The sequence below is a fragment of the Leopardus geoffroyi genome, chromosome X, assembly GCF_018350155.1.
Source record: "Leopardus geoffroyi isolate Oge1 chromosome X, O.geoffroyi_Oge1_pat1.0, whole genome shotgun sequence".
In the NCBI taxonomy this organism is placed as follows: Eukaryota; Metazoa; Chordata; class Mammalia; order Carnivora; family Felidae; genus Leopardus; species Leopardus geoffroyi.
Window position 1 is genome coordinate 125,642,962 of NC_059343.1, and position 23,204 is coordinate 125,666,165.

At 34.9% G+C, this 23,204-nt stretch overlaps 1 protein-coding gene and 1 pseudogene across 1 annotated transcript in view; both read right to left on the bottom strand.

The window, feature by feature from the left end:
- GABRA3 (gamma-aminobutyric acid type A receptor subunit alpha3) overlaps positions 1–23,204 on the bottom strand; it is a 337,898-nt gene that overhangs the window by 94,336 nt on the left and 220,358 nt on the right. Inside the window, exon 5 of the mRNA XM_045471027.1 lies at positions 6,922–7,142. Within this exon, the coding sequence (XP_045326983.1) occupies positions 6,922–7,142 (221 nt within the window). The remainder of the gene's footprint in view (positions 1–6,921; positions 7,143–23,204) is intronic.
- Positions 2,157–2,257, bottom strand: LOC123595530 (annotated as a pseudogene).

Genomic DNA, 23,204 nt, shown 5'->3' on the forward strand with positions numbered 1-23,204 from the left:
TACCCACATACACTCCTGAATGCTTTTTCATCTTCTACTTACTTGATACAGAGAAGCACAGTGGTCTTGGAAACCATGTATTGAATATGGCAGAGACACCAGATGAAAGGAGCTTGGGTCCCTGAAACACTACTTAGGAATGAGCCACTTGCCAATGAGGAACACCTGCTTTATAATTTAGAATTTAGAATTTAGAATTTAGAATTTAAGGAACAAGAAATACACTTCCATCAGGCTTAAACTATTGTACATTTTTGAGTTGAGCAAATTGTAACACAAATGATCTGATTATGCTACTCCATTTTTAAAAAAAATCAATAATGCTTCCGTATAAGTACAGGATGAATATATTCTGTATCACTTTCAGATTATTATCCCTCATCTATTATGCAGAAATCCTTCCAAATAGGTATGCTATTTGGCTATATTTACCACTACCCCTCCTTATCATTGCCATTTTCCAAAAACTTATTTATTTCTCCACATTCAATAGGAATGTTAATACTTGGATTATTATTTTTTCTAACCCTTAGTACTTTCATTATCCAGGGAGACTTCTTTACTCGTTAGTAGCACTCATACAACATCCTGACCCTCACCAACTTCCAATCAGGTACCAAATACCACCAATGCTAAATGTTGTATATCTATATTCTTCTTCAAAACCTTTTTAGTGCAAAAAGCAATAGCTTGAGACAGACCTGCATTTGCCTAATAAGTGCATCATCTTGGGCAAGTCATTTTTATTTTTCAAGCTTCACTTACTGGATCAGTTCAATAGGGATAATAATGCCTATATTGAACAGTTTTTGTGAATATTACAGATATTTTACATAAAGTGGAACATAGTATGTGTTCAACACAAAATAGTTGTTATTAATATTATTGTTAGAGTATTATAGCTCATATGTATAGCTTATCTTCATCCTTGCCTTCTTCCCATCTACCTTCCATCATTGTTCCCAGACTGATGTGTCTAAAATGCAAATCTGTGCCATTCCCTTGCAATAAACTCTTTAATGGCCTCCTATTATTTTTATGCCAATGTAGCTCATACTCTCCACTCCAATACTCTGCACATTACTCTATGGTCCAGTCATACTGAATTTCTTTTCACTTCTTTAGTGTATCATTACTACTTCCCCCACCTCATTCTCCTGGACTTCATACCGGCCATACTGTCTCTGGAACATTCCCTCCCTATCTTTTAGTCTAATTTATTTCTACATATCTTTTAAGTCTCAGTTTAAAAGTGATTTCCTCTAAAATTCATTGTAGATATTCCCCACAGACTCACTTCATTGTCCCTGCTAAATGTTTCCATAGCATTCTGTACTTCCCTGATCACAGCACTTATTCTGTTATCATTATGGTTTAATTGTTTCACCCACTAGAATGTAAGTTATATGAGGGCAGAGACCTCATCTATTTTTGCTTACCACTTTATCCCTAGTGCCCAGAATATTGTTTGAGTCTCATTAAGCCTCCTAGAAGTAATTTTGGATGAATAAATAAATGAAAGTTCTAAAGAAAGACATGGATTTTCTGATGCATGATGTCAATTCATTAGTACCTATCTTTATACATGCTATTGCCTTTGCCTGGAATACCCTCCTATAGCTCACCTCATCTCTCACCTGTTTGATAGTTACCTATACCTCCTTCAAGATTCAAGACACAGGATTAATTGGCTCCTTTTTACAACTTTCCTTGATGCCTCCACATGATTTTGGATATTCCTCACCCTATGATTCTATCACATTTCACACCTCCTTTGGTTTAAGGGCTTTTACATTATTTTGCAGTTATCTGTACACAATGTCTGCTTTAATTACTAGACTGTAAGGTCATTATGAGCATGAGATGTGTCTTATTTATCTTTGTAGCTCAGCACATGTCTCAAAGCCTTAAACATAATAAGTACTCATAAATGTGTTGAATGCATGATTCAGGTCAATGGGAATAAATCTAGTTAAATTCAATAGGTACTTGTCCCTCCTACTCAAATAATCAGTAGAACTTGCTTTTACTGCATTATATATTATGCAACATTTACACATAATAGGTATAAAGAACAATACAATGAACATGTTTATCCATATCTGCCTCAATAAATGTCATTAATAGAAATGAAATATCCTATATATCTATGTCTAAAAAATGGAAAATACTTCACAAACGTATGTATCATCCTGATCTGGGCTCTGTTTGTCTTCTCTGTACTGTTTTAATTTTAGTATGTGTGCTGCTGAAGCAAGCAGCAGGTAATGTGCTTTGACCTGCATTTTTATGGTTGTCCTGAGGTCTCAAGATGAAGGTTTCATTCTAAACTGCCCTAGTTACATAACTATGAAATCTTTGGTGAGATTTTCTAAAGCTGACCCTCTGTAGTTTTCCATAGAATTGGGATAAGATTTCCAAGGGTCAAAATAATAATGATAACAATAACAATAATAATAATAATGTAGAATAACACTTCCTGAAAAATTATAAGTGTTCTTTTACCCTTATCTAATTTACACTTTTCATATGTCTGCAAGACAGGCAGCAGCTACATTATCATCAGAATGAGAAAGCAGATAGTTTGTGTCTTGCAAAAGGTCACTAGATGAATAAATTGTGGAGCCATAGAGCCAAGCTTTACTATTTTCAGTTTTGAACATAGGTCTCCCTCCAGACCCATCCTCCTGGGTCCAAGGTGAATCATTTACTATGTAAGGTAACCAATGGCCTTATGCTTCTGAACTGCTATACTTCCTTTATTCTATACTTCAGAATAAACACACAGGCATTACACATAGATTCCTATTTTATCAAACTCCACTTTCTTGTTCAGTTCAGACTGGGATGAATGAATTAATGGTCATCTTCTTCCCATTCATCTAACTTTATTTTCTGGTGACTAATCCTTTGGTCTATTTCATCTGCTGCCCTCCTCAATCTTCATATTTCATCATATTTCTATCTTCTTATTTCAACATTCCCATCTTTCCCTGTCTTTTCTTCTTTTTTTCTATCATGCCTCCAAAACTCAAACCTATATTCGATTCTATTTTCTTTTATTATTCACTTTCCCCATTATCCTGTTCTCTTCATTTGTTCTCTATTCTTTCTCTTCAATCTCCATGTGTTGATTTCCTCTTCTGCCCCTCATTTGCTCTTCATTTTCTTATGGATTTTTACCCATCCACATCTCATCATCCTCATCCATCTCTCCAACTACCTCATTCCACAATCCCCTCCTCTGTTAATATGTAGTCTGCTTCATTCTCTCCACAATTGTATACACTCTCATCTCTTCTTCAAACCCTTCTCTTTTATGCACTTTGTTACAAGTATGTCACTCTTATATTTCTGCACTTATGCTCTATTCTCTCCAAATTCTCCTTCATACATTATAACTTCATATTTCTACTCTGTCCTATGAAATGTCCCATTTCTACCATATCTTCAGTCTTTGTCTTTCCGATGTCCACTTTCTGCTATCTCACAAATAAGTGCAAGTCTCTACATTTAAAAAAGCAACTGTTTATTTTGCCCCAAATGTATCTTTCATTTTCAAACAAGCTCCCAAAAAGTATTTTCTTTATTTACTATCTTCACTACTTCTATGCCAACTCCTAAAAACTCACTAGTACACTAAATAATACATTGAAACAGTGTATGTGAAGAATGCCAATGTCTTCTATGTTGCCAAACCTAATACATTTAATTCTCTATATTCTTGATCTCTTTGTAATAATCAAAAATGTTGTAAAAATGTATAAATAATAGTAAAGAGGATGAACTTGCAGCAAAACTGCCAGAGTATGAATGATGGATCAACCATTTCCTCCCTAGGTGATCCTAAAATTTTTCTTACCCACTCTTGTCTCAATTTCCTCAACTGTAAAGTGGAAATAATAGTACCTATCTTACAAAGTCATTAGTTTATAAAAGTGGAGTGATAAGAACTGTCCATAGCACATTATAAATACTATACTGATGTTAACGTTTATACTTATTTGTTACTGATGTTATTATTATTGATCACTGTCTTCTTTTTTGAAGCCCTTTACTCCTTTGATATATCAGTCAAAATAGGTTAGATTAACATGCAGTAACAGCAAATGCTAAAACTTGAGTGTCCTAAAACAACAGAGATTTATTTCTCACTTACACTACATGTCTATCTCAGGTTGTGGGGAGGGGCATTCTCTTCTATAACATCTTCAATAAGGGACACAGAATGATAGAGTCAAGGCCATCTGGCATAATGCTACTCACTGTGGCCAGGGGAGAGGAACATGGAAAATTATGTACTGCTCTTAAAAGTTTCCCAACCTCCCTCAGAAATGACACATGTTATTTCCAGTCACATTTGGTTAGTCAAAGTCACCTATACATGCCCAACTGCAAGGCTATATGGAAGTAAAATACTACCATGTACCCAGAAGGACATGAGTTGGAAATACTGAAAGTAGCAGTACTGACTATCATACTTAGATTTCAAGATACTGTACACTGGGAGTTCTATTAACACCTTCCTTACTTTTTCTTCTTGGTCCTTCATAGGTTCCTCTTTCTCCACTTCTGCTGTAATAATGATGCTACATGATTTGATCCTTGGTATGATTTTCTCACTCTGCATACTTTCCTAAAGTGAGCACATCCATTCACATGGTTGTCCCAATATGCTGACAATACCAAAATTCACATCTCTAGCTTGTATCTGTCTTTTAATCTTAAGATTTGTATATCTAACTACTATTATACCCTTGTCCCTGGATAATCTACAATCTTTTAAATCTTATCTTGCCCAAAATTAACCTTAAAGATTTTCCTATCTAAATTTATCCTGTTTTATATGATCTGCCCTATTTTGTAGCACCATCATTCACCCATGTTATTTGGGTATTTACTACCTTGACTCCTGCCCCCCTGTCATTCTAACATTGGCCATTTTTACTATTTCCTCAGTGTATTTCTCCTTCTCCATCTTAATCAGCTGCTCTGAATTAGAATTTCACTACCATTTGCCTAGACTATTTAAGCTATCTACTAACCATTTTCCCTAATTCCAGTTTTGTTCTCTTCAAATACATCCTTTACACAGTAACTAGAGTGCCATATATAAAATTAAAAACTGACCACCTCATTATCTTGCTTTTGTTGAAGGAAACCATTCCATTTCCTATAACTGCTTACTTGGTTTTCTCTGCATACAATGTCCTTCCTCTCTTTCTTTCACTTTATACCAACAATTTTCTTCACTACATTCTAATGGTACAAAAATGAATGTTAATACTAATAACCAGGAGCAACATACACATATAAACATATATACAACATATATGTAAATATATAAGCTATGGGAAGAGATCAATAAAATATATAGGCTAATTTTATTGACCTTTCTTCTGGATTATACTTCCCTTCCTCTCTCCACCTTCTTTTTCCCTTTAATATCCACTTTCCTTCTTTCTTTTCTCCATCATTCTCGCTTCTATTCTCATCTCTCCTCTAGTGTCTCAGCTCCTCCTCTTTAATTCAACTTTTCTCTTAATTATCCATTTGCTATCCATTCTTGTTTGCCTATATTCTTAGCTATCAAATTTTTTCAGGAGAAACAATAAATAGCAAATTTGAAGTAACTAAGGACTAGCATATGGGCAAGGATACTTTGTGTATTCATTACATGTTTACCAGGCCTGTATTATTTCAGTTTTATTGTACAAAATAACAAATACTCAAATTTAAAAACAGCCACAGAATCTGCACTGAAGGATCACATTTTTCCATTCAATAATGTTAATTCAGTTACTTAAAACTGAAACTCATTAATGTGGGAGGGAGCTACAGAACAACTGATAGCACAGGAGGTAGCAAAAACATAAAACAAGAATCAAGAAAGTTTTTTAGTGTTGGGTCAAAGATTATGGAACTGAAAATGTTTTTAAAGTCATTCTTTTTGAACGCAAAACTATACATATATATGTATATATGTACATTATATGGACTTATACATATTTATATATATACGTATATATGTGTATATATATACTTATACATATATATGTGTATATATACTTATAAATATACATGTATATATACTTATATGTATATGTATGAGCTCATACATATAAGTATATATAAGTATATATATATGTAATAAGTATATATTACATATAAGGATATACATATACATATATATAAGTATAAGCTTATACATACATATACATATAAGTATATATACATATATATGTATAAGTATATATACATATATATGTATAAGTATATATACATATATATGTATAAGTATATATACATATATATGTATAAGTATATATACATATATATGTATAAGTATATAAATGATATTTAAAAGAAACATTCTTGTTTGAAAACCTCATTTACATCAAACTCCTCAGCATTCCCAGGCAATGTGGTATAAAATATGTGTTGCTATAATTTTGTGTATATATTATCTATAACATTGTATGGTTCAGAAAATATCCATCATTATCTCATTTGATTCTCACAATTCTGCATCATAGGGGAAGTTTGTTGCTGCAATTAAACGGTCCCTTATGACTGTCACAGTGTTCTGCCTGTATATATGGCTATGAGTTTGTGTATTTAAGTGTCCTTGAATGTATACGCTTATGTGTTAATCCCCGTGTCTCTGAGTATGCATACATTTATATATCATGAACATATATCTGTATATGAGAATGTTCATATGTACAACTGCATTTATATGTGTATCTATAATATATATGTCTGTGAATGTGTATACCTGCAAATATGTTAAGTATATACCTATATGTGCATTTATAATATGTAAACTTGATAGACTTTGATGGATAGCTTAAAACATGCTACTTTCAAGCCCAGTCCTACCCCCAGTATACTTTAGATGGGGGGGCACCACTCTCTAACCTCATTGTGTAGAGGAGCGTTCCATTGTCCACCAGTCTGAGCAGCTTGTTAGGTGTGGTCATGTTATGGGCTACTGATTTCTTGCCATTGTGAAAGAAGGTGTCAGGTGTCCAGATCTTACTAGCCAGGAGATTGTTCAGTGGAAGGATCTTCATGGGTCCATCAAATTTAAGTCTTTCATCATGCCATGTCTGTCGAAAAAATACATCAATGGTGTACTCCTAGGGACAAAAAGAGAGAGGACAATGTTTGAACATAGTTCTGGTGACAACCCACAGTGCCCTTAGCAAGTATTAATCACTTTGCAAGATTTCTTCCAATGCACAGAAGCAACAGTCTATTTACAGTACTTACTGGTAAGTATGGCAAATGATCATGATTGAAAAATAATGTATGGTGATCCATAAGTATGAAAATAATACATCTGACAATATTTTGCTTAGAAAGGTGACTGCCAACACTGCCCTGCACATCATACAAGCTGACCACAAGACTTTGCCTTATGGAAAGGCAAGAGTTTCTTTCTCTATGCACTGGCCTCTCTAATAAGAACAAACTCTTTGCCTTGTCTATTAAATGATCCCATATGAACATTAAAGGCCAATATAAAACCACCATAAAAGCAAAACCTTAAATTTTAAAACACATTTGAGCCTCACAAAACATCTGATGAGTTCATATATTATTATCTTCAATAAATAAGGAACTCTTACCTATAAATAAGATCAAAACAAATAGACAAATAGACAAATTGGTAAATTACATTACCGAAAAATAATAAAATGGATAAAATTGCTAATAAACATGAAAAAAGTTTCAAAGTTGTTCTTAATCTAAACACAATTTAAAATAACAATAAATGTTTCAGCTTTTGGTAATAGCAGACCAAATTGTTTGCTATACTTTCTTGTAACTATTATAAAATTTGAACATATATATTAGAGAGATAGGGGGAGAAGGAAGGAGGGAAGGAGGCTGAACCTATTGAAAAGCAATGGGGCACAACTGAAAGCAGACAAAAACTTGAAGAAAATTTACTCTTGAAAGATGGCAGCAGCAATGGGTGTTCCCCCCAAACTAGAATTCTTGTGGCAGATACCACAGGTTTACTGGCTCAAGATAGCTGATAATATGGAAATTTAGGGGTGGTACTCTTGGAACCAAGAGAATGACAGAAGGGATGGGATCCCAAATCTGCATATATACTCTGCCCCAAATTTTGGCTGACCATTACACTATACACACATGAGTAAGATTCTGGGACTCTGTTAAAACAAAATTCAGGCTGAAACCATAGGGAAGTCTTCCACTAAATGACAGATAACAAAACTGTTCTGAGTAATGTTTGTAAGATTGACAGAAATTGCAAAATGCGTTGGCTTAATATCTCAAGGGATAGAGTCCAAGGCTGGCCAAAAAGCTAAAAATTCAGGAGAAAGCCCTGGAAGCAAGAGAACCACTGAGATGGTGAGTCCCCAAATCTGAGTGCAAACCTTGTCCAAATATTTGGCCACTAAACTACACAAGGCATGGGGGATACTTTTAGATAACTATGTAAAATTAAGAAGCAGCCAGAGCTGCCTAAAAACCTATGGCTTAAAATCCCTTAATGCCTTTTAATCACATCTGAAATAAATTTCAATATCCTTCCCTTACCTAGAAAGCACTTCATCTTCCCTTCTTCTCTGAGCTCTTCTCTAACCGTTCTTTCCTCTACAAATTAGCCAGTCTGGCTTTTCTCCTCCTCCAGCATAGCGAGTACATTCTTGACTAAGGATTAGAAGATTATATAAATATTGTCTAAACTGAGATACTTTTGAGAGCCAGAAAAGTTTTTATCAAAAATTACACCAAGACAACAGGTATAAACTAGTACTGTGTCAAGTAAAAGTTGGAACTAGACTCCCGCATAAAACCAAGACCCTGAATGGCTCCAACTAAGCAAAAGGGTGATAAATAAAATGGAGTAGACAAAACCAGTCCACAACATGAAAATTCAAAAAAGGAAACTTGTCTATCCAAGCATGGTTTCTGAATTAGAGAGGCTTAGGGGAAGCATTTCTACTGAAATTTAGCAACCTTAAGCCTAATCTTATATGGCATTGATGATTAAATACACAGTATCTTCCTGGTTTTGAGTTTACAAACTGAGAAATTAACATAGGAATTTTCCTCAGTGTGGGGATACCTCTATATTGACTTGCAAAAGCAAACAAAAACACCCTGGAAGGATGACCACAAATAAATGCTTGCTGAAAATAAGCTCACAGAACACATAAGGAAGTGGTCATGAGTGAGAGTCAGCTGATAAAACATATAACTGAATTAAACCTCCTCAAAGAACTTCATATAACAATCAAATAGATACTGTAAAGGAACTAAATTAAAATAATAAAGGGGGCACCTGGGTGGCTCAGTCTGTTAAGCCTCTGATTCTTGATTTAGGCTCAGGTCAAAATCTCACCTTTTGTGAGATGAGCCCCGCATCAGGCTCTGTGCTGACAGTGCAGAGCCTGCTTGGGATTTTCTCTCCCTCTCTTTCTCTGCCCCTCCCCTGCTCATGTTCTCTCACTCACTCTCATTCTCTCTCAAAATAAAAAAAAACTTAAAAAAATTTTTGAAAATTTAAATGATAAAGGCATCAAAAGAGGGATTAAGAACATAAAATCCAGACATTATGGGGTAGGAGCAAGAAAAAACAAATTTAAAAAAAGGTTTATTTAAAATAATCGTGGGGCACCTGGGTGGCTCAGTCTGTTAAGCGGCCGACTTCAGCTCAGGTCATGATCTCGCGGTCCATGAGTTCGAGCCCCGCATCTAGCTCTGTGCTGACAGCTCAGAGGCTGGAGCCTGTTTCAGATTCTGTGTCTCCCTCTCTCTCTGACCCTCCCCCGTTCATGCTCTGTCTCTCTCTGTCTCAAAAATAAATAAATGTTTAAAAAAATTTTAAAAAGTAAATAAAATAAACAATCTGTAGGGATACCTGGGTGGCTCAGTTGGTTAAACATCTGACTCTTGGTTTTGGCTCAGGTCATGATCTCACAGTTAGTGATTTTGAGCTCTACATTGGGATCTGTGCTGGTGGCACAGAGCCTGCTTGGCATTCTCTCTCTCCCCCTTTCTCTGACCCTCGCTGACTTGCACGTGCTCTCTCTCACTCACTCACTCATAAATAATACTAAAAAATAAAATATATAATCTGTAAAAGAAATATAGTCATTGAAAATAAAAGCTCAATGGATACATTATATAAATGATTAGACAACAATGAAGAGAGATTAGTAAACTGGAGAATGGATATGAAGAAAAATTGTTCAGTGCACATTTCAGAAAGATAAATGATGAAAAAATCATGAAAGAGAAGTATAGTAACAGGAGGATAAAAGGAAAAGATTCAGCATAATATAATAAAATTATAAGGTTAGATAATAGAGAAAATGTGGAGAAATGATATTTAAAGTACTAATAGATGACAGTTTCTTACAATTGTTGAAATATATACATCCCTAGCTTTGAGAACCATAATGAGTTGCAATCTCAATATAATAAAAAAGACCCAAGCCAACACATAGTGGATTTGAAGAATACCAAAAAGAAGATCGTAAAAACAGCAAAATAGAAAAGGCATATTACTTACAAAGAAACAACAATTTCACTGATAGAAGACTTTGTGAAAACAATAACAGAAACCAAAGGATTCTATAGCCAATTAGATTATCATTTAAGAGCAAGTTGAAATATAGACAATTTTAGGTAAATGAAATAAGATATTTTCATGTCTGGGTCAATCACAGCATTCAGATCTTATTCAGAAGTATTCATGTCAAAGAAGCATTCCTTGAACATACCAACATAAACAGTAATTCCCCTTTCCCTTACCAGGCATTATTTTTCTTTGTGCATTATTCTGTCAGCACGGACAAAATGTATTTTTATTTGGTCACTGTTTCTTTCGTTCCACTAGTCTGGAAGTTTGGTGGGAGCAGAGACTTTGTTTTATTGTTTTATTTATTTATTTTATATAGAGATATATGCTGTATCTCTAGTACCTAAAACACTACCTGGTATATAGTACGTGCTCTATAAATATTTTTAAAATTTTATTTCAATTCTACTTTAGTTAACATAGAGTATTATATTAGATCCTGGTATACAATATAGTAATTCCACAATTCCACACATCACCTAGTGTTTATCATGACAAATGCACTCCTTAATCTCCATCACCTATTTCACCTACTCCCCCACCCTCCCCTCAGGTAGTCATCAGTTTCTTCTCTATAATTAAGAGCCTGTTTTTTTGTTTCTCTCTCTCTCTCTCTCTCTCTTTTCACTTTACTGCTTTGTTTTGTTTCTTAAATTACACATATGAATGAGATCATATGCTATTTGTCTCTGACTTATTTTGCTTAGCTTTATACTCTCTAGCTCCATCGATGTCATTGCAAATGGCAAGACCTCATTCTTTTTTATAGCCGAGTAATATTCCATTGTGTAAATATACCACATCTTCCTTATCCATTCACCTATCAATGGATACTTGGGCTGCTCCCATAATTTGGCTATTGTAAATAATGCTGCTATAAACATGTTTCCTTTCAAATAAATATTTTTTTTTTTGCATTTTGGGGAGAAACTCCAGAAGTGTGATTGATTACTGGATCATAGGATAGTTGTATTTTTAACTTTTTGATGAACTTCCATACTGCTTTCCATAGTGACTGCATCAGTTTGCATTCTGACCAACAGTGCAGTAGGATTCCTTTTACTCCACATCCTCACCAATACTTGTTGTTTCTTATGTTTTTGATTTTAGCCATTCTAGCAGGTATGAACTAATATGTCATTGTAGTTTTGATTTGCATTTCCCTGATTTTAAGTGATAATGAACATCTTTTCATGTGTCTTTTAGCCATCTGTATGTCTTCTTTGGAGAAATGTCTGTTCATATCTTCAGCCCATTTTTTAATTGGATTATTTGGGGTTTGTTTGGTGTTGAGTGTGCCAGTTGTTTATATATTTTGGGTACTAACCCTTTTTTTCCCTTCCAAGATTTTATTTAAATTCAAGTTAATTAACATACGGTGTAGTATTGATTTTAGGAGAATTTAGTGATTCATCACTTACATATAATACCCAGTGTTCATCCCAACAAGTGATGTCCTTAATGTCCATCACCCAATTTATCCCATCCCCCACCCATCTCCCCTCCAGCAACCCTCAGTTTGTTTTCTATAGTTAACAGTCTTTTATGGTTTGCTTCCCTCTGTTTTTATCGTATTTTATTTTTCCTTCCCTTTCCTTCCCTATTTTCATCTTTTTTTGCATCTTGAATTGCTCATGAGTAAAATCATATGGTATTTGTATTTAACTTATTTCACATAGCATAATACACCCTAGTTCCACCCATGTTGTTGCAAATGGCAAGATGACATTTCTTTTGATCACTGAGTAATATTCCATTGTGTGTGTGTGTGTGTGTGTGTGTGTGTGTGTGTACGCCACATCTTCTTTATCCATTCATCAGTCAACAGACATTTGGACTCTTTCCATAATTTAGCTATTGCTGACAATTCTGCTATAAACATTGGGGTGCATGTACCCCTTTGAATCAGTGTTTTTGTATCCTTTGGATAAATGCCTAGTAGTGCAATTGCTGGGTCATAGGATAATTCTATTTTTAACCCTTTTTTGGATATGTCCTTTGCAAATACCTTCTCCCATTCAGTAGGTTGCCTTTTACTTTTGTTGGTCGTTTCATTTGCTGTGCAAAAGATTTTTATTTCTATGTTGTGCCAATAGTACAGGACTATTCCCTTGCCTCAGGAGACATATCTAGAAAAATGTTGCTATGGTTCATGTCTCAGACATTACTATTTGAGGTCTTTTCTAGAATTTTTATGATTTCAGGTCTCACATTTAGGTCTTTAATCCATTTTGAGGTTTTTTTTTTTTTGTATGGTGTAACAAAGTGTTCAATTTCATTCTTTTGCATGGTACTGTCCAGTCTTCCCAACACCATTTGTTGAAGAGACTTTTTCCCAATCGATATTCTTGCCTCCTTTGTTGATTAGTTGACCATATCATTGTGGGTTTACTTTTGGGTCTTTTACTCTGCTGAATTAATCTATGTGTCTATTTCTGTGCCATTACCATACTGTTTTGATTACTACAGCTTTGTAATATAACTTTAAATCTGGAATTGTGATACCTCCTGTTTTGCTTCTCTTTCTCAAAATTGCTTTAGCTATCAGTGTCTTTCTGGCTCCATATAAATGTTAGGATTGTTTGTTCTAGTTCTGTGGAAAATGTTGTTGGTATTTTTATAGGGATTGCATTAAATATGTAGATTGTTTTGGCTAATATAGACCTTTTAACAATATTTGTTCTTCCAATCCATTGGAATAGAATGTCTTTCCATTTCTTCGTCTTCAATTTCTTGCATCAATGTTTTATAGTGTTCAGAGTACATGCCTTTCACCTCTTTGGGTAGGTTTGTTCCTAGATATCTTACTATTTGGGATGTGATTGTAAATGGGATTGTTCTCTTTTTTTAAAGTTTATTTATTTTTAGAGAGAGAGCAAATGAGCACAAGTGGGGGTGGGGTAGAGAGAGGGAGAGACAGGATCGCAAGCAGGCCCTGCTCTGTCCATGCAGAGCACAACACAGGGCTCGAACTCATGAACTGTGAGATCATGATCCAAGCCAACACCAAGAGTTGGACACTTAGCCAACTGAGCCACACAGGTGTCCCAATGGGATTGTTTTCTTACTGTTTCATTATTAGTATATACAAATGCAACAGGTTCCTGCACATTGATTTTTGTATCCTGTGGCTTTACTGAAATCATTAATAAGTTCTAATAGTTTTTTGGTGGAGTCTTTAGGGTTTTCTACACATAGTATCATGTCATCTGCAAATACTGAAAATTTTACTTCTTCCTTACCGATTTGATACTTTTTTATTTCTTTTTGTTGTCTAATTGCTGTGGCTAGGACTTCCAGTACTATATTAAATAAAAGTGGTGAGGGTGGACATCTTTGTCTTGTTCCTGACTTTAAGGGAAATGCTCTCAGTTTTTTCCCATTGAATATGATATTGACCGTGGGTTTTTCATATGTGGCCTTTATTTTACTGAGGTATAGTCCCTCTCAACCTACTTTGTTGAGGGCTTTTATCATGAATGGATGTTGTACTTTGTGAAATGCTTTTTGTGTCTTTTGAAATAATCATGTAGTTTTTACCCTTTCTTTTATTAACATGATATATCACATTGATGACAAATTTCTTCTATTACTATGATGTATCACATTAATTTACAAATTTCTTTTTTAATATGATGTATCACATTAATTGATTTACAAATACTGAATCACCTGCCTTCTGGGAATAAATTCCACTTGATGGTAATAAATGATTTTTTAATGTATTGTTGGATTCTGTTTGCTAATATTTTGTTTAGGATTTTTTTTATCCATGTTCATGAGAGATATTGGCCTGTAGTTTTCCTTTTTTGTGGTATCTTTATCTGGTTTTGGGATCAGGGTGACATTAGCCTCATAGAACAAATTTGGAAGTTTCCCTTCTATTTTTGGGGATTGAGAGGAATAGGTTTTAACTCTTCTTTAAAAGTTTGGTAGAATTTCCCTGGGAAGCCATCTGGTCCTGGCCTTTGTTTGGAATTTTTTGATTACTGATTCAATTTCCTTGATGATAATCAGTCTGTTAAAATTTTCTATTTCTTCCTAGTTCAGTTTTAGATTTTATGCTTCTAGGAATTTATCCATTTCTTCTAGATTGTCCAATTTAACGACATATAATTTTTCATAATATTCTTTTACAATTGTTTGTATTTCTGTGGTGTTGGTTGCTATTTCTCCTCTTTTATATCTGATTTTGAGTACTTGTCTCTCTTTCTCTCTCTCTGTTTCTCAATATTTCTCTTTTGATGAGTCTGGCTAGAGGTTTATTAATTTTGTTGATCTTTTCAAATAACCAGCTCCTGGTTTCATTGATCTATTTAATTGCATTTTAATTTCTATATCACTTATCTATGCTCTAATTTTTATTCTTTCCTTCTTTCTGCTGGTTTTAGAATTGTTTCTTGTTCTTTATCTAGCTCCTTTAGGTGTAAGGTTAGGTTGAGATATCTCTTGCTTCTTGAGGTAAGCCTGTATTGCTATTAACTTCCCTCATAGGACTGCTTTTGCTGCATCCCAAGGAAGTTGGACCATTGTGTTTTTATTTTCATTTGTTTCTATGTACTTTTTGATTTCTTCTTTGATTTCTTTGTTGACCCATTCATTGTCTGGCAGCATGTTACTTAATCTCCATAAATTTATGCTCTTTCCAGATTTTTTCTTGTTGATTTCCAGTTTCATAGCATTGTGGTCAGAAAAGATGCATGGTATTACTTCTTTTTGAATTGTTGTGACTTGTTTTATGGCCTAATATGTGATCTATTCTGGAGAATGGTACATGTACACTTGAAAAGAATGTGTATTCTGATGTTTTATGATGGACTGTTCTGAACATATCTGTTAAATCCACCTAGTTCAGTGTATCACTGAAAGCCACTGTTTCCTTGTTGATTTTCTGCTTACATGATCTGTCCATTGCTGTAAGTGTGTGGTTAAAGTCCCCTACCATTATTGTATTACTATCAATTAGTTCCTTTATGTTTATTATTAACTGTTTTATGTATTTGGGTGCTCACATGTTGGATACATAAATATTTACAATTGTTCTTCGTGTTGGATTGTCCACTTTATTATTTTATAGTGTCCTTCTTTGTGTCTGTTTATAGACTTTCTTTAGCAATAAATATTGCTACTCTGGCTTTCTTTTGACATCCAGTTGCATGACAAATGTTTCTCCATCCCCTCACTTCCAATCTGCATGTGTCTTTAGGTCTGAAATGAGTGTTTGTAAGCAGCATATGGATGGGGTCTTGTTTTTTTTTTTAATCCATTCTGACACCCTATGTCTTTGATTGGAGATAGGAGCATTTACTTCGCTTATATTTTTATATATAACATTTGCAAATAGCAGTCTAAATTAAGAAAATGATGATCACTTAATTTTGAACTCATTCTTTACTCTTCCCCCTCCTTGTTTCAAATAGTTGGTATCATATTTTACATCCTTTTATTTTATTAATTCCTGGACTGATTTTTATGGGTATACTTATTTTTACTGCCTTTTTGTTTTCTACTTTCCTTACTCCTACTTATGGTCTTTTCTTTCCCTTCAAAGAGTCCCCTTTAGTATTTCTTGTAGGGGTGGTTTAGCTGTCATGAGTTCCTTTAGATTTTGTTTATCTGAGAAACTCTTCATCTCTTCTTCTATTCTGAATGATAGCCTTGTTGCATAGAATATTCTTGGCTGCAGATTTTTCCCTTTTGGCATTTCAAATATATCCTGCCATTCCCTTCTAGCCTGCAAAGTTTCTGCTGAAAAATCAGCTGATCACCTTATTGGGTTTCCTTTGTATGTAATCATCTTCTTTTCTCTTACAACTTTTAAAATTCTTTACCACTTTTTTTTGTCATTTTATTGCTGTGTGTCTTGGTATGGACTTCCTTGAGTTGAATTTGTTGGGGGATCTCTTTGCATCCTGAATCTAGATCTCTATTTCCCTCTCCAGATTTGGGAAGTTTTCAGCTATTATTTCTTCAAATACATTTCCTGCCCTCTTTTCTATCTCTTCTGGGATCCCTAAAATGTGAATGTTGTTATGGTTGATGGAGTCACTGAGTTCCTTAAGTCTATTCTCATTATGCAGTATTTGTCTCTTATCTGTTCAGCTTGATGATTTACATTACTCTATCCTCCAGGTCACTGATATGATCCTCTGCTTCCTGTAGCCTCCTGTGTATTCCATCTATTGTATTTTTAATTGCATGTCTAGAGTTCTTCATCTCTGATATGTTATTTTTTTTATCTTTGTGAATTGTCTCACTGATATCCTCCACTCTTTCCTCAAGTCCAATGAGTATCTTTATGATCATTGCTTTAAATTCTCTATCCAGCATATTATTTATTTTAGTTTTTCTCTTAGATGTCTTGCTGTGATTTTGTTTTGTTCTTTCATTTGGGACAATTTCCTCTGTCTCCTCATTTTGTCTACCTCTGTGTGTCTGTTTCTGTGTATTAAGAAAGTCAGCAACATCCTCTGCTTTTGAAAGTGGTGGCTTTATGAAGAAGAAGTTCTGTAGTGCTCTGCAGTGCAGTGTCCCCTGTTCACCAGAACTCCTATATGTGTTGCTTGCATCCTGCTATTGTGTCTGAGTAGCTTTCCCTTTCAACCCAGACTTCTTCACTGACTCTCTGCCTGTTGTGGGCTTTGCTTGCACTCTGTGGTGTTCATGAGACCAAGGCAGGCCGGCTTTGAGGAGACATGACTGTAGGAGAGCTTGGAGGTAGGGTGGTGATATTAGCAAAATTTACACTAAGCTACTAGTCCTAGACTGAGCCCCCAAAGCACAGAAACATCCAGGGGTGTGGCATGCAGCATCAGTGGTGGCCAGGAGCACAAGGTATCTGTGCACATGGCAGCTGGGCAGGGTGTGCACATGGCATTAAGAAAATTTGCACTGGGGTGCCTGGGTGGCTCAGTCGGTTAAGCGTCCGACTTCGGCTCAGGTCATGATCTCACAGTCCGTGAGTTCGAGCCCCGTGTCGGGCTCTGTGCTGACAGCTCAGAGCCTGGAGCCTGTTTCGGATTCCGTGTCTCCCTCTCTCTCTGCCCCTCCCCTGTTCATGCTCTGTCTCTCTCTGTCTCAAAAATAAATAAACGTTAAAAAAAGACTTAAAAAAAATAAAATGTTATATTCTAAAAAAAAAAAAAGAAAAGAAAAAGAAAATTTGCACTGAGCCAGTAGCTCTAGGCAAGAACCCCCAAGCATGGTGGCTTCAGGGATGCAGCACAGGGAGGCAGTGGCTGCACAGGGCATGTGTGGTACTAACAAAATTTGTGCTAAATCCAGGTCAGAGGCTAGTGGGCTTGAAGTGGGCCAGTCCTCTGGAGAACTCGTGGGTAGGGCACACTTCTAGGTTAAGTCACAAGTGTCTGTGCAGTGCCACTTCTCACAAGTGGCTCTAAGTTTATGTTGCAGAGTGGGGTAGGAATAAGGTGCCTGCCAGCTCCTTTGTTCCCAGAGAAGTCCCCCAATATACAATATACTCCAAAATCAGTATGAACAGATCTCCTTCCAATTGTGCAAGGTGTCACATCTATGTTGCCTTTCCTCTATCTGTTGTTTCTTTAAGGGTAGTGACCTGGTTCTCACTTGCCCTCCCTGCTTGCCCAGTGCTGAGTCAGTTGACTTTTAAGGCTCCAGGCTCTAAGTCCCACTGTTATATAAACTCATGGAATTCACTCCCCTGGTTTTTAAGACCAGACATTATGGGGATTCACTTTCCCTGTGTGGGCTCCCTGGTGCTTTCCCCTCTCCATGATCACAGTTCCCTCCCTTCTACAGACATCTCCCTACCACACTGGTTCTGCCCATCTAATTTTTCTGATGCACTTCTTGTCTACATTTAGTGGAGTTTGTTATGCCAGTCTTTGGATCACTCTCTAGTTTATTGGCTTGGATGCAAATGATATATAGTTGTAAACATGGGGAGGAGTGAGCCTTGGGTCCTCCTACTCCACCATCTTGCACCCCTTTCTACCAAAGAGCTTCCGAAAGTATAAATATTTTTTTTACAAATAAAAGATTGAATGAATCCTCATGAAAAGAACTACTAAAATGAGTTTTTTATGTAGTTGAAAATTAAACCAGCAGCAAGAAAGGGGTGCTTGGGTGGCTCAGTCGGTTAAGTGTCCAACTTCAGGTGAAGTCATGATCTCGCCGCCTGTGAGTTCAAGCCCCACATCAGTCTCTGTGCTGATAGCTTGGAGCCTGGAGCCTGCTTCTGATTCTGTGTCTCCCTCTCTCTCTGCCCATTCTCTGCTCGTGCTCTGTCCCTCTCACTCTCAAAAAAAAAGGAATAAATGTTAAAAAAATGTTTAAACTGCAGCAAGATGAAAGAAGGAATAGTGAGCACAAGTATTAATAAACTTATGGGTAAACAAATAATGGCTCTCTACAAATAATAATGACTATAAAAACTAGGTAAAATAAATAACTAAAGTAAACCTAATGGAAGGAGGGAGTAGGAATATGTTGGTTAATGCATTATTGCATTATTTGGGAGGAGAGTGAAGATATTAAACTTTAGGTCATGTATGCATGTAAACATTTAAAGTAACCACTAAAGAATGTACTAGAAACAAAATGTAAAACTTACAAAATAGTAGCGAAAAACAATTAGGAATATAGAAAATGCTTCATTCTATAGAAAACAAGAAAAAAATAAAGCATGAAAAAACATGGGGAAAAGAATACATAAGATAGTAGAAACTTAATATACTCTAAGGTTAAATAAACAGTATAGCCACATACTATATATATATATATATATATATATATATATATGTATGTACACACACACACACACACACACACACACACAAGGGTACACCTAAATAAACATAAAAACACAGGTTAAAAGTAAAGTAATAGAAATATATATGGGCAAATCCTATCAAAATAAAGTGGTAAACTATAAAGTGCAGACAGAGTGGACTGTAAGATAAACATTTTTTCTTTGGGATAAAATATCTCATTACATTAAAAAATAAAGTATCTTCAGTGGAAAAATAACAACTCTAAATTTTTATGTGTAAGAAATGTGGACTCAAAATACATAAGGTAAAAATTGAATTATGAAGAGAAAGTAACAAACCTTAGATTCTCAAAAAATGGAAGAACAATCAGACTAAAAATTTGCATGATTAAAATATGTAAACAGCCCAATTGACAAGATGGGCTAATATAGATATAGATATATAGATAGATATCCTTTATCTACCTAACACTTAGTAAAACATAATTTTTTTTACCAAAAACAAGTGATCATATGCTAAATCATAAAGCAAATCTCAAGACACAGAAATATTTCATAACCTCCACACCATCTTTTTTCAATATGAGGCAATAAATTAGAAATTAATAACAAAGTTTTACATTTGAAAATTGAAAACCTCACTATAAAAATTTCAAGAAGCAAAGAAAAAAACATAAAGGATGTTAGAAAATACTTAAGACTAAAAAAAAAGAAAATACTTAAGACTAAACAACAATAAAAAAATACTTATAGAATAAGAAATCTTGTACTAGTACACTCAAGTGGTACTTGGAAGGAAATTGATAGCTGTAAAGAAGCCTTAAAGACAGCCTTAAAAAAAGTAAAAGCCTAAACTAATCTACCTAAAGAAACCAGAAGGACCACAGAGTACTCCAAGTAAAGTGAAGAAAAAGATAATTGACATTTGTGGGGAAGACGGGGGGTACAGTAGTGGCAGGAGCATCTCTGGTCTCTGCCCATTTCTCACTCTCCTTGCACCTCCAACCATCCATGGACTCCCTGGAGTCACCCTGCTGCCTCTACTTCCTCTCACTGCTCACGATGTGTGTGTGCTCTTCTGTCTGGGCCATAGATGGTGGGGATCCGATGAACTTCTAATAAGAAAAAAAGAAGGAAGTATGGATGGATGAGAGGGAGAGAAGGAAGGAAGGATGAAAGAAAAAAAGATGCAGACAAATGCAAAAATCAGTAAAACAGAAAACAAAAAAGAAATAATACACACGATGAACAAAACTCAAAACAGGCTACTTTGAAAATAACAATATAGAAAACTTCTGATAAGTTTAATAAAGAAAAAGAGACAAAATAGAGGAACAGTTGTGGGGAGGGGTAGGAATACAGATGAAATAAGATTTGCCAAAAACTGTTAATTTTTGAAGTGGGTGATGGATACATAAGGCTCCATTAAAGTATTCTGTGTGTGTGTGTGTGTGTGTGTGTGTGTTATATATATCATCACTACTATCTTGTAGAGAATAGATTATAGTATGACAAGAATAGAGGCAGGGGAATCAGTTAGGGGCTTTTTGCAGCTGGGTATGCTAGAGGCAATGGGGGCCTGAACCAAAGTACTATCAGTTAAGGTAAGGGGAAGTGGTTTAATTTGGGAACTCCTATGAACACAGATACAAAGAATCATGAATAAAATAATAAACAAACCAATAGATGTATTTAAAAATCATTATCAAGTTTAATTCTTTCAAGAAATGTAAAGATGACCTAATATTTAGAAAATCTTATCAATGGAACTAACTGCATTAAGAGATTAAAGAGAAAAATCATGCAATCATCTTAATAGGTGACAAAAGAGAAGTTGCAAGATTTGAAATACATTTATAACACACACATACATACCTTAGAAAACTAGTAATAAAATGCAGAATAGATCTATATATCTATCTATCATCATATTTATTACTGTTCACTATCATTTGTTTGGCCTTTCTATAAAATCTTGCAGAAATTCTCATATTATAAGTTCTGTCTTCCTAAATTAGGAATCAAAATAAATTACCAGTGTTTCTTGGAGTTAGACTAGTGATCTAAGAAACACCTCTCTCTCTCTCTCTCTCTCTCTCTCTCTCTCTCACACACACACACACACACACAGACACACACACACATCAATTCACACACAGGACACACACAGAACACTTCAATTCAGAAGTGTCAACATGAAGAAATAGGATCAGCATGGAGTTTCTACTTTTGCTGTGGTGGTAATAGAGGTGGTGGCAAAGGCAACGTGTTTTTAATGGCCATATTGGATAAAAAGGATGCTTACCCTCAAAGATAATCAGTAAAGTGCAAATAATATCAATTAGACATGATTTCATACCTAACAGAATGGCAAAAAATGTGTAACAACAGAAAGTATTAGCAAAAATGCAGAGAAATGGACCTTTCATATGCTACCAGTGGACTTATAAATTGGTAAAACCCATCAAGAGAGTAATGTGGCCCTATCTGAAAAAAGTTAAAAATGTAAAACCCCTACAAATAAAAAATTTTATCTATAAGTTGATACCCTACAGAAACAAACTCAAACATATTCTCAATAAGACACACATAAGAATGTTTGTTGTATTGGTGTTTTTAATAGCAAAAATTTGGAAAGAGCCTAAATGCACAGTGGCAATATAATTGGACAAATGTATGAATAAAAATATGCATACATTGTAAAGTCTATAACAGTTACAATAAATGAATTAGAGTTAAATGCATCAAAAAGAATAGAAGACTTGGGAACCATCCAATAGCTTGAAAAAATAAGTTGTAAAATAATATACAAACTGCTGCATTTTATAGTTTGAAATATATTTATAGTATGAAAACCACTATATGTTATTTATTGTAATATTTGCTATTGTATGTTATATAATAAGTCTAGGTATAAGTCTAGAGTATGTTTGGAAGTGACCAAAAAATTCATTATTGTAATTATCTCTAAGGAGGGGGAGAGAGAGAGAAATGGGATCAGGATAAGGTACATAGGGAACTTTATCTGTATGTCTAAATATTTTTTATTATAAGAAAAAATATGCTTAGTGAATCTACTCCTAAAATCATTGTTGCACTATATGCTAACTAATTTGGATGTAAATTTTAAAAGATAAAAAATAAAATTAAAAAAAAAACTAAACAAACAAAAAGAAAAAATATGCTAAAATGTCTAAGATTTTTAAAAAGCTAGGTGATGTGTCTCCAATTTTTAATATATATTTTTCTGTACAGTCGGTACTATTGGGGAAAATCACATAGTGATTATTTGCTCCATAAGTATCCCATGACCTTTGGCCAAAAGCAATCAATTTTGACCTGACCATTCTACAAATGCAATTAATTCCTTCCTTGTAAATTGAACCCTTCCATACTCTTCAAGAATGATGGCCTCCAAATTGACAAATAAATTTCATTGTTTTGTGAGGCATTTAAAGAAAATATTCCAGATAATAAGCCCAAATCTGCCTCCTGAGAAAAGTACTACACTTGGCAGAGATGACATGTACCTCTTGGGGAAGAAGTTTTGCTTTGGTGTTAGACCCTGAATGTCTTCAACTCTGTAACACTGTTCAGTGTATCAAAGCAGGTTCCCATGAAGGGCCTGCAAGGGTTATTTAACTTTAGCAGGGTCTGAGCCCAAGGTAGATGACAACACCATTACAGTGAAGGTATTGTCACTGCCTCACAGGCCACTCCTCCCTTATTTTGGCCATCTGGTCTTCCCTTTGCTCTTTGCCTTATTATCATTCTGAATTTTGAAGAATGATAATCCACTTGCCCTTTTCAGTTGCATTTAGGTCT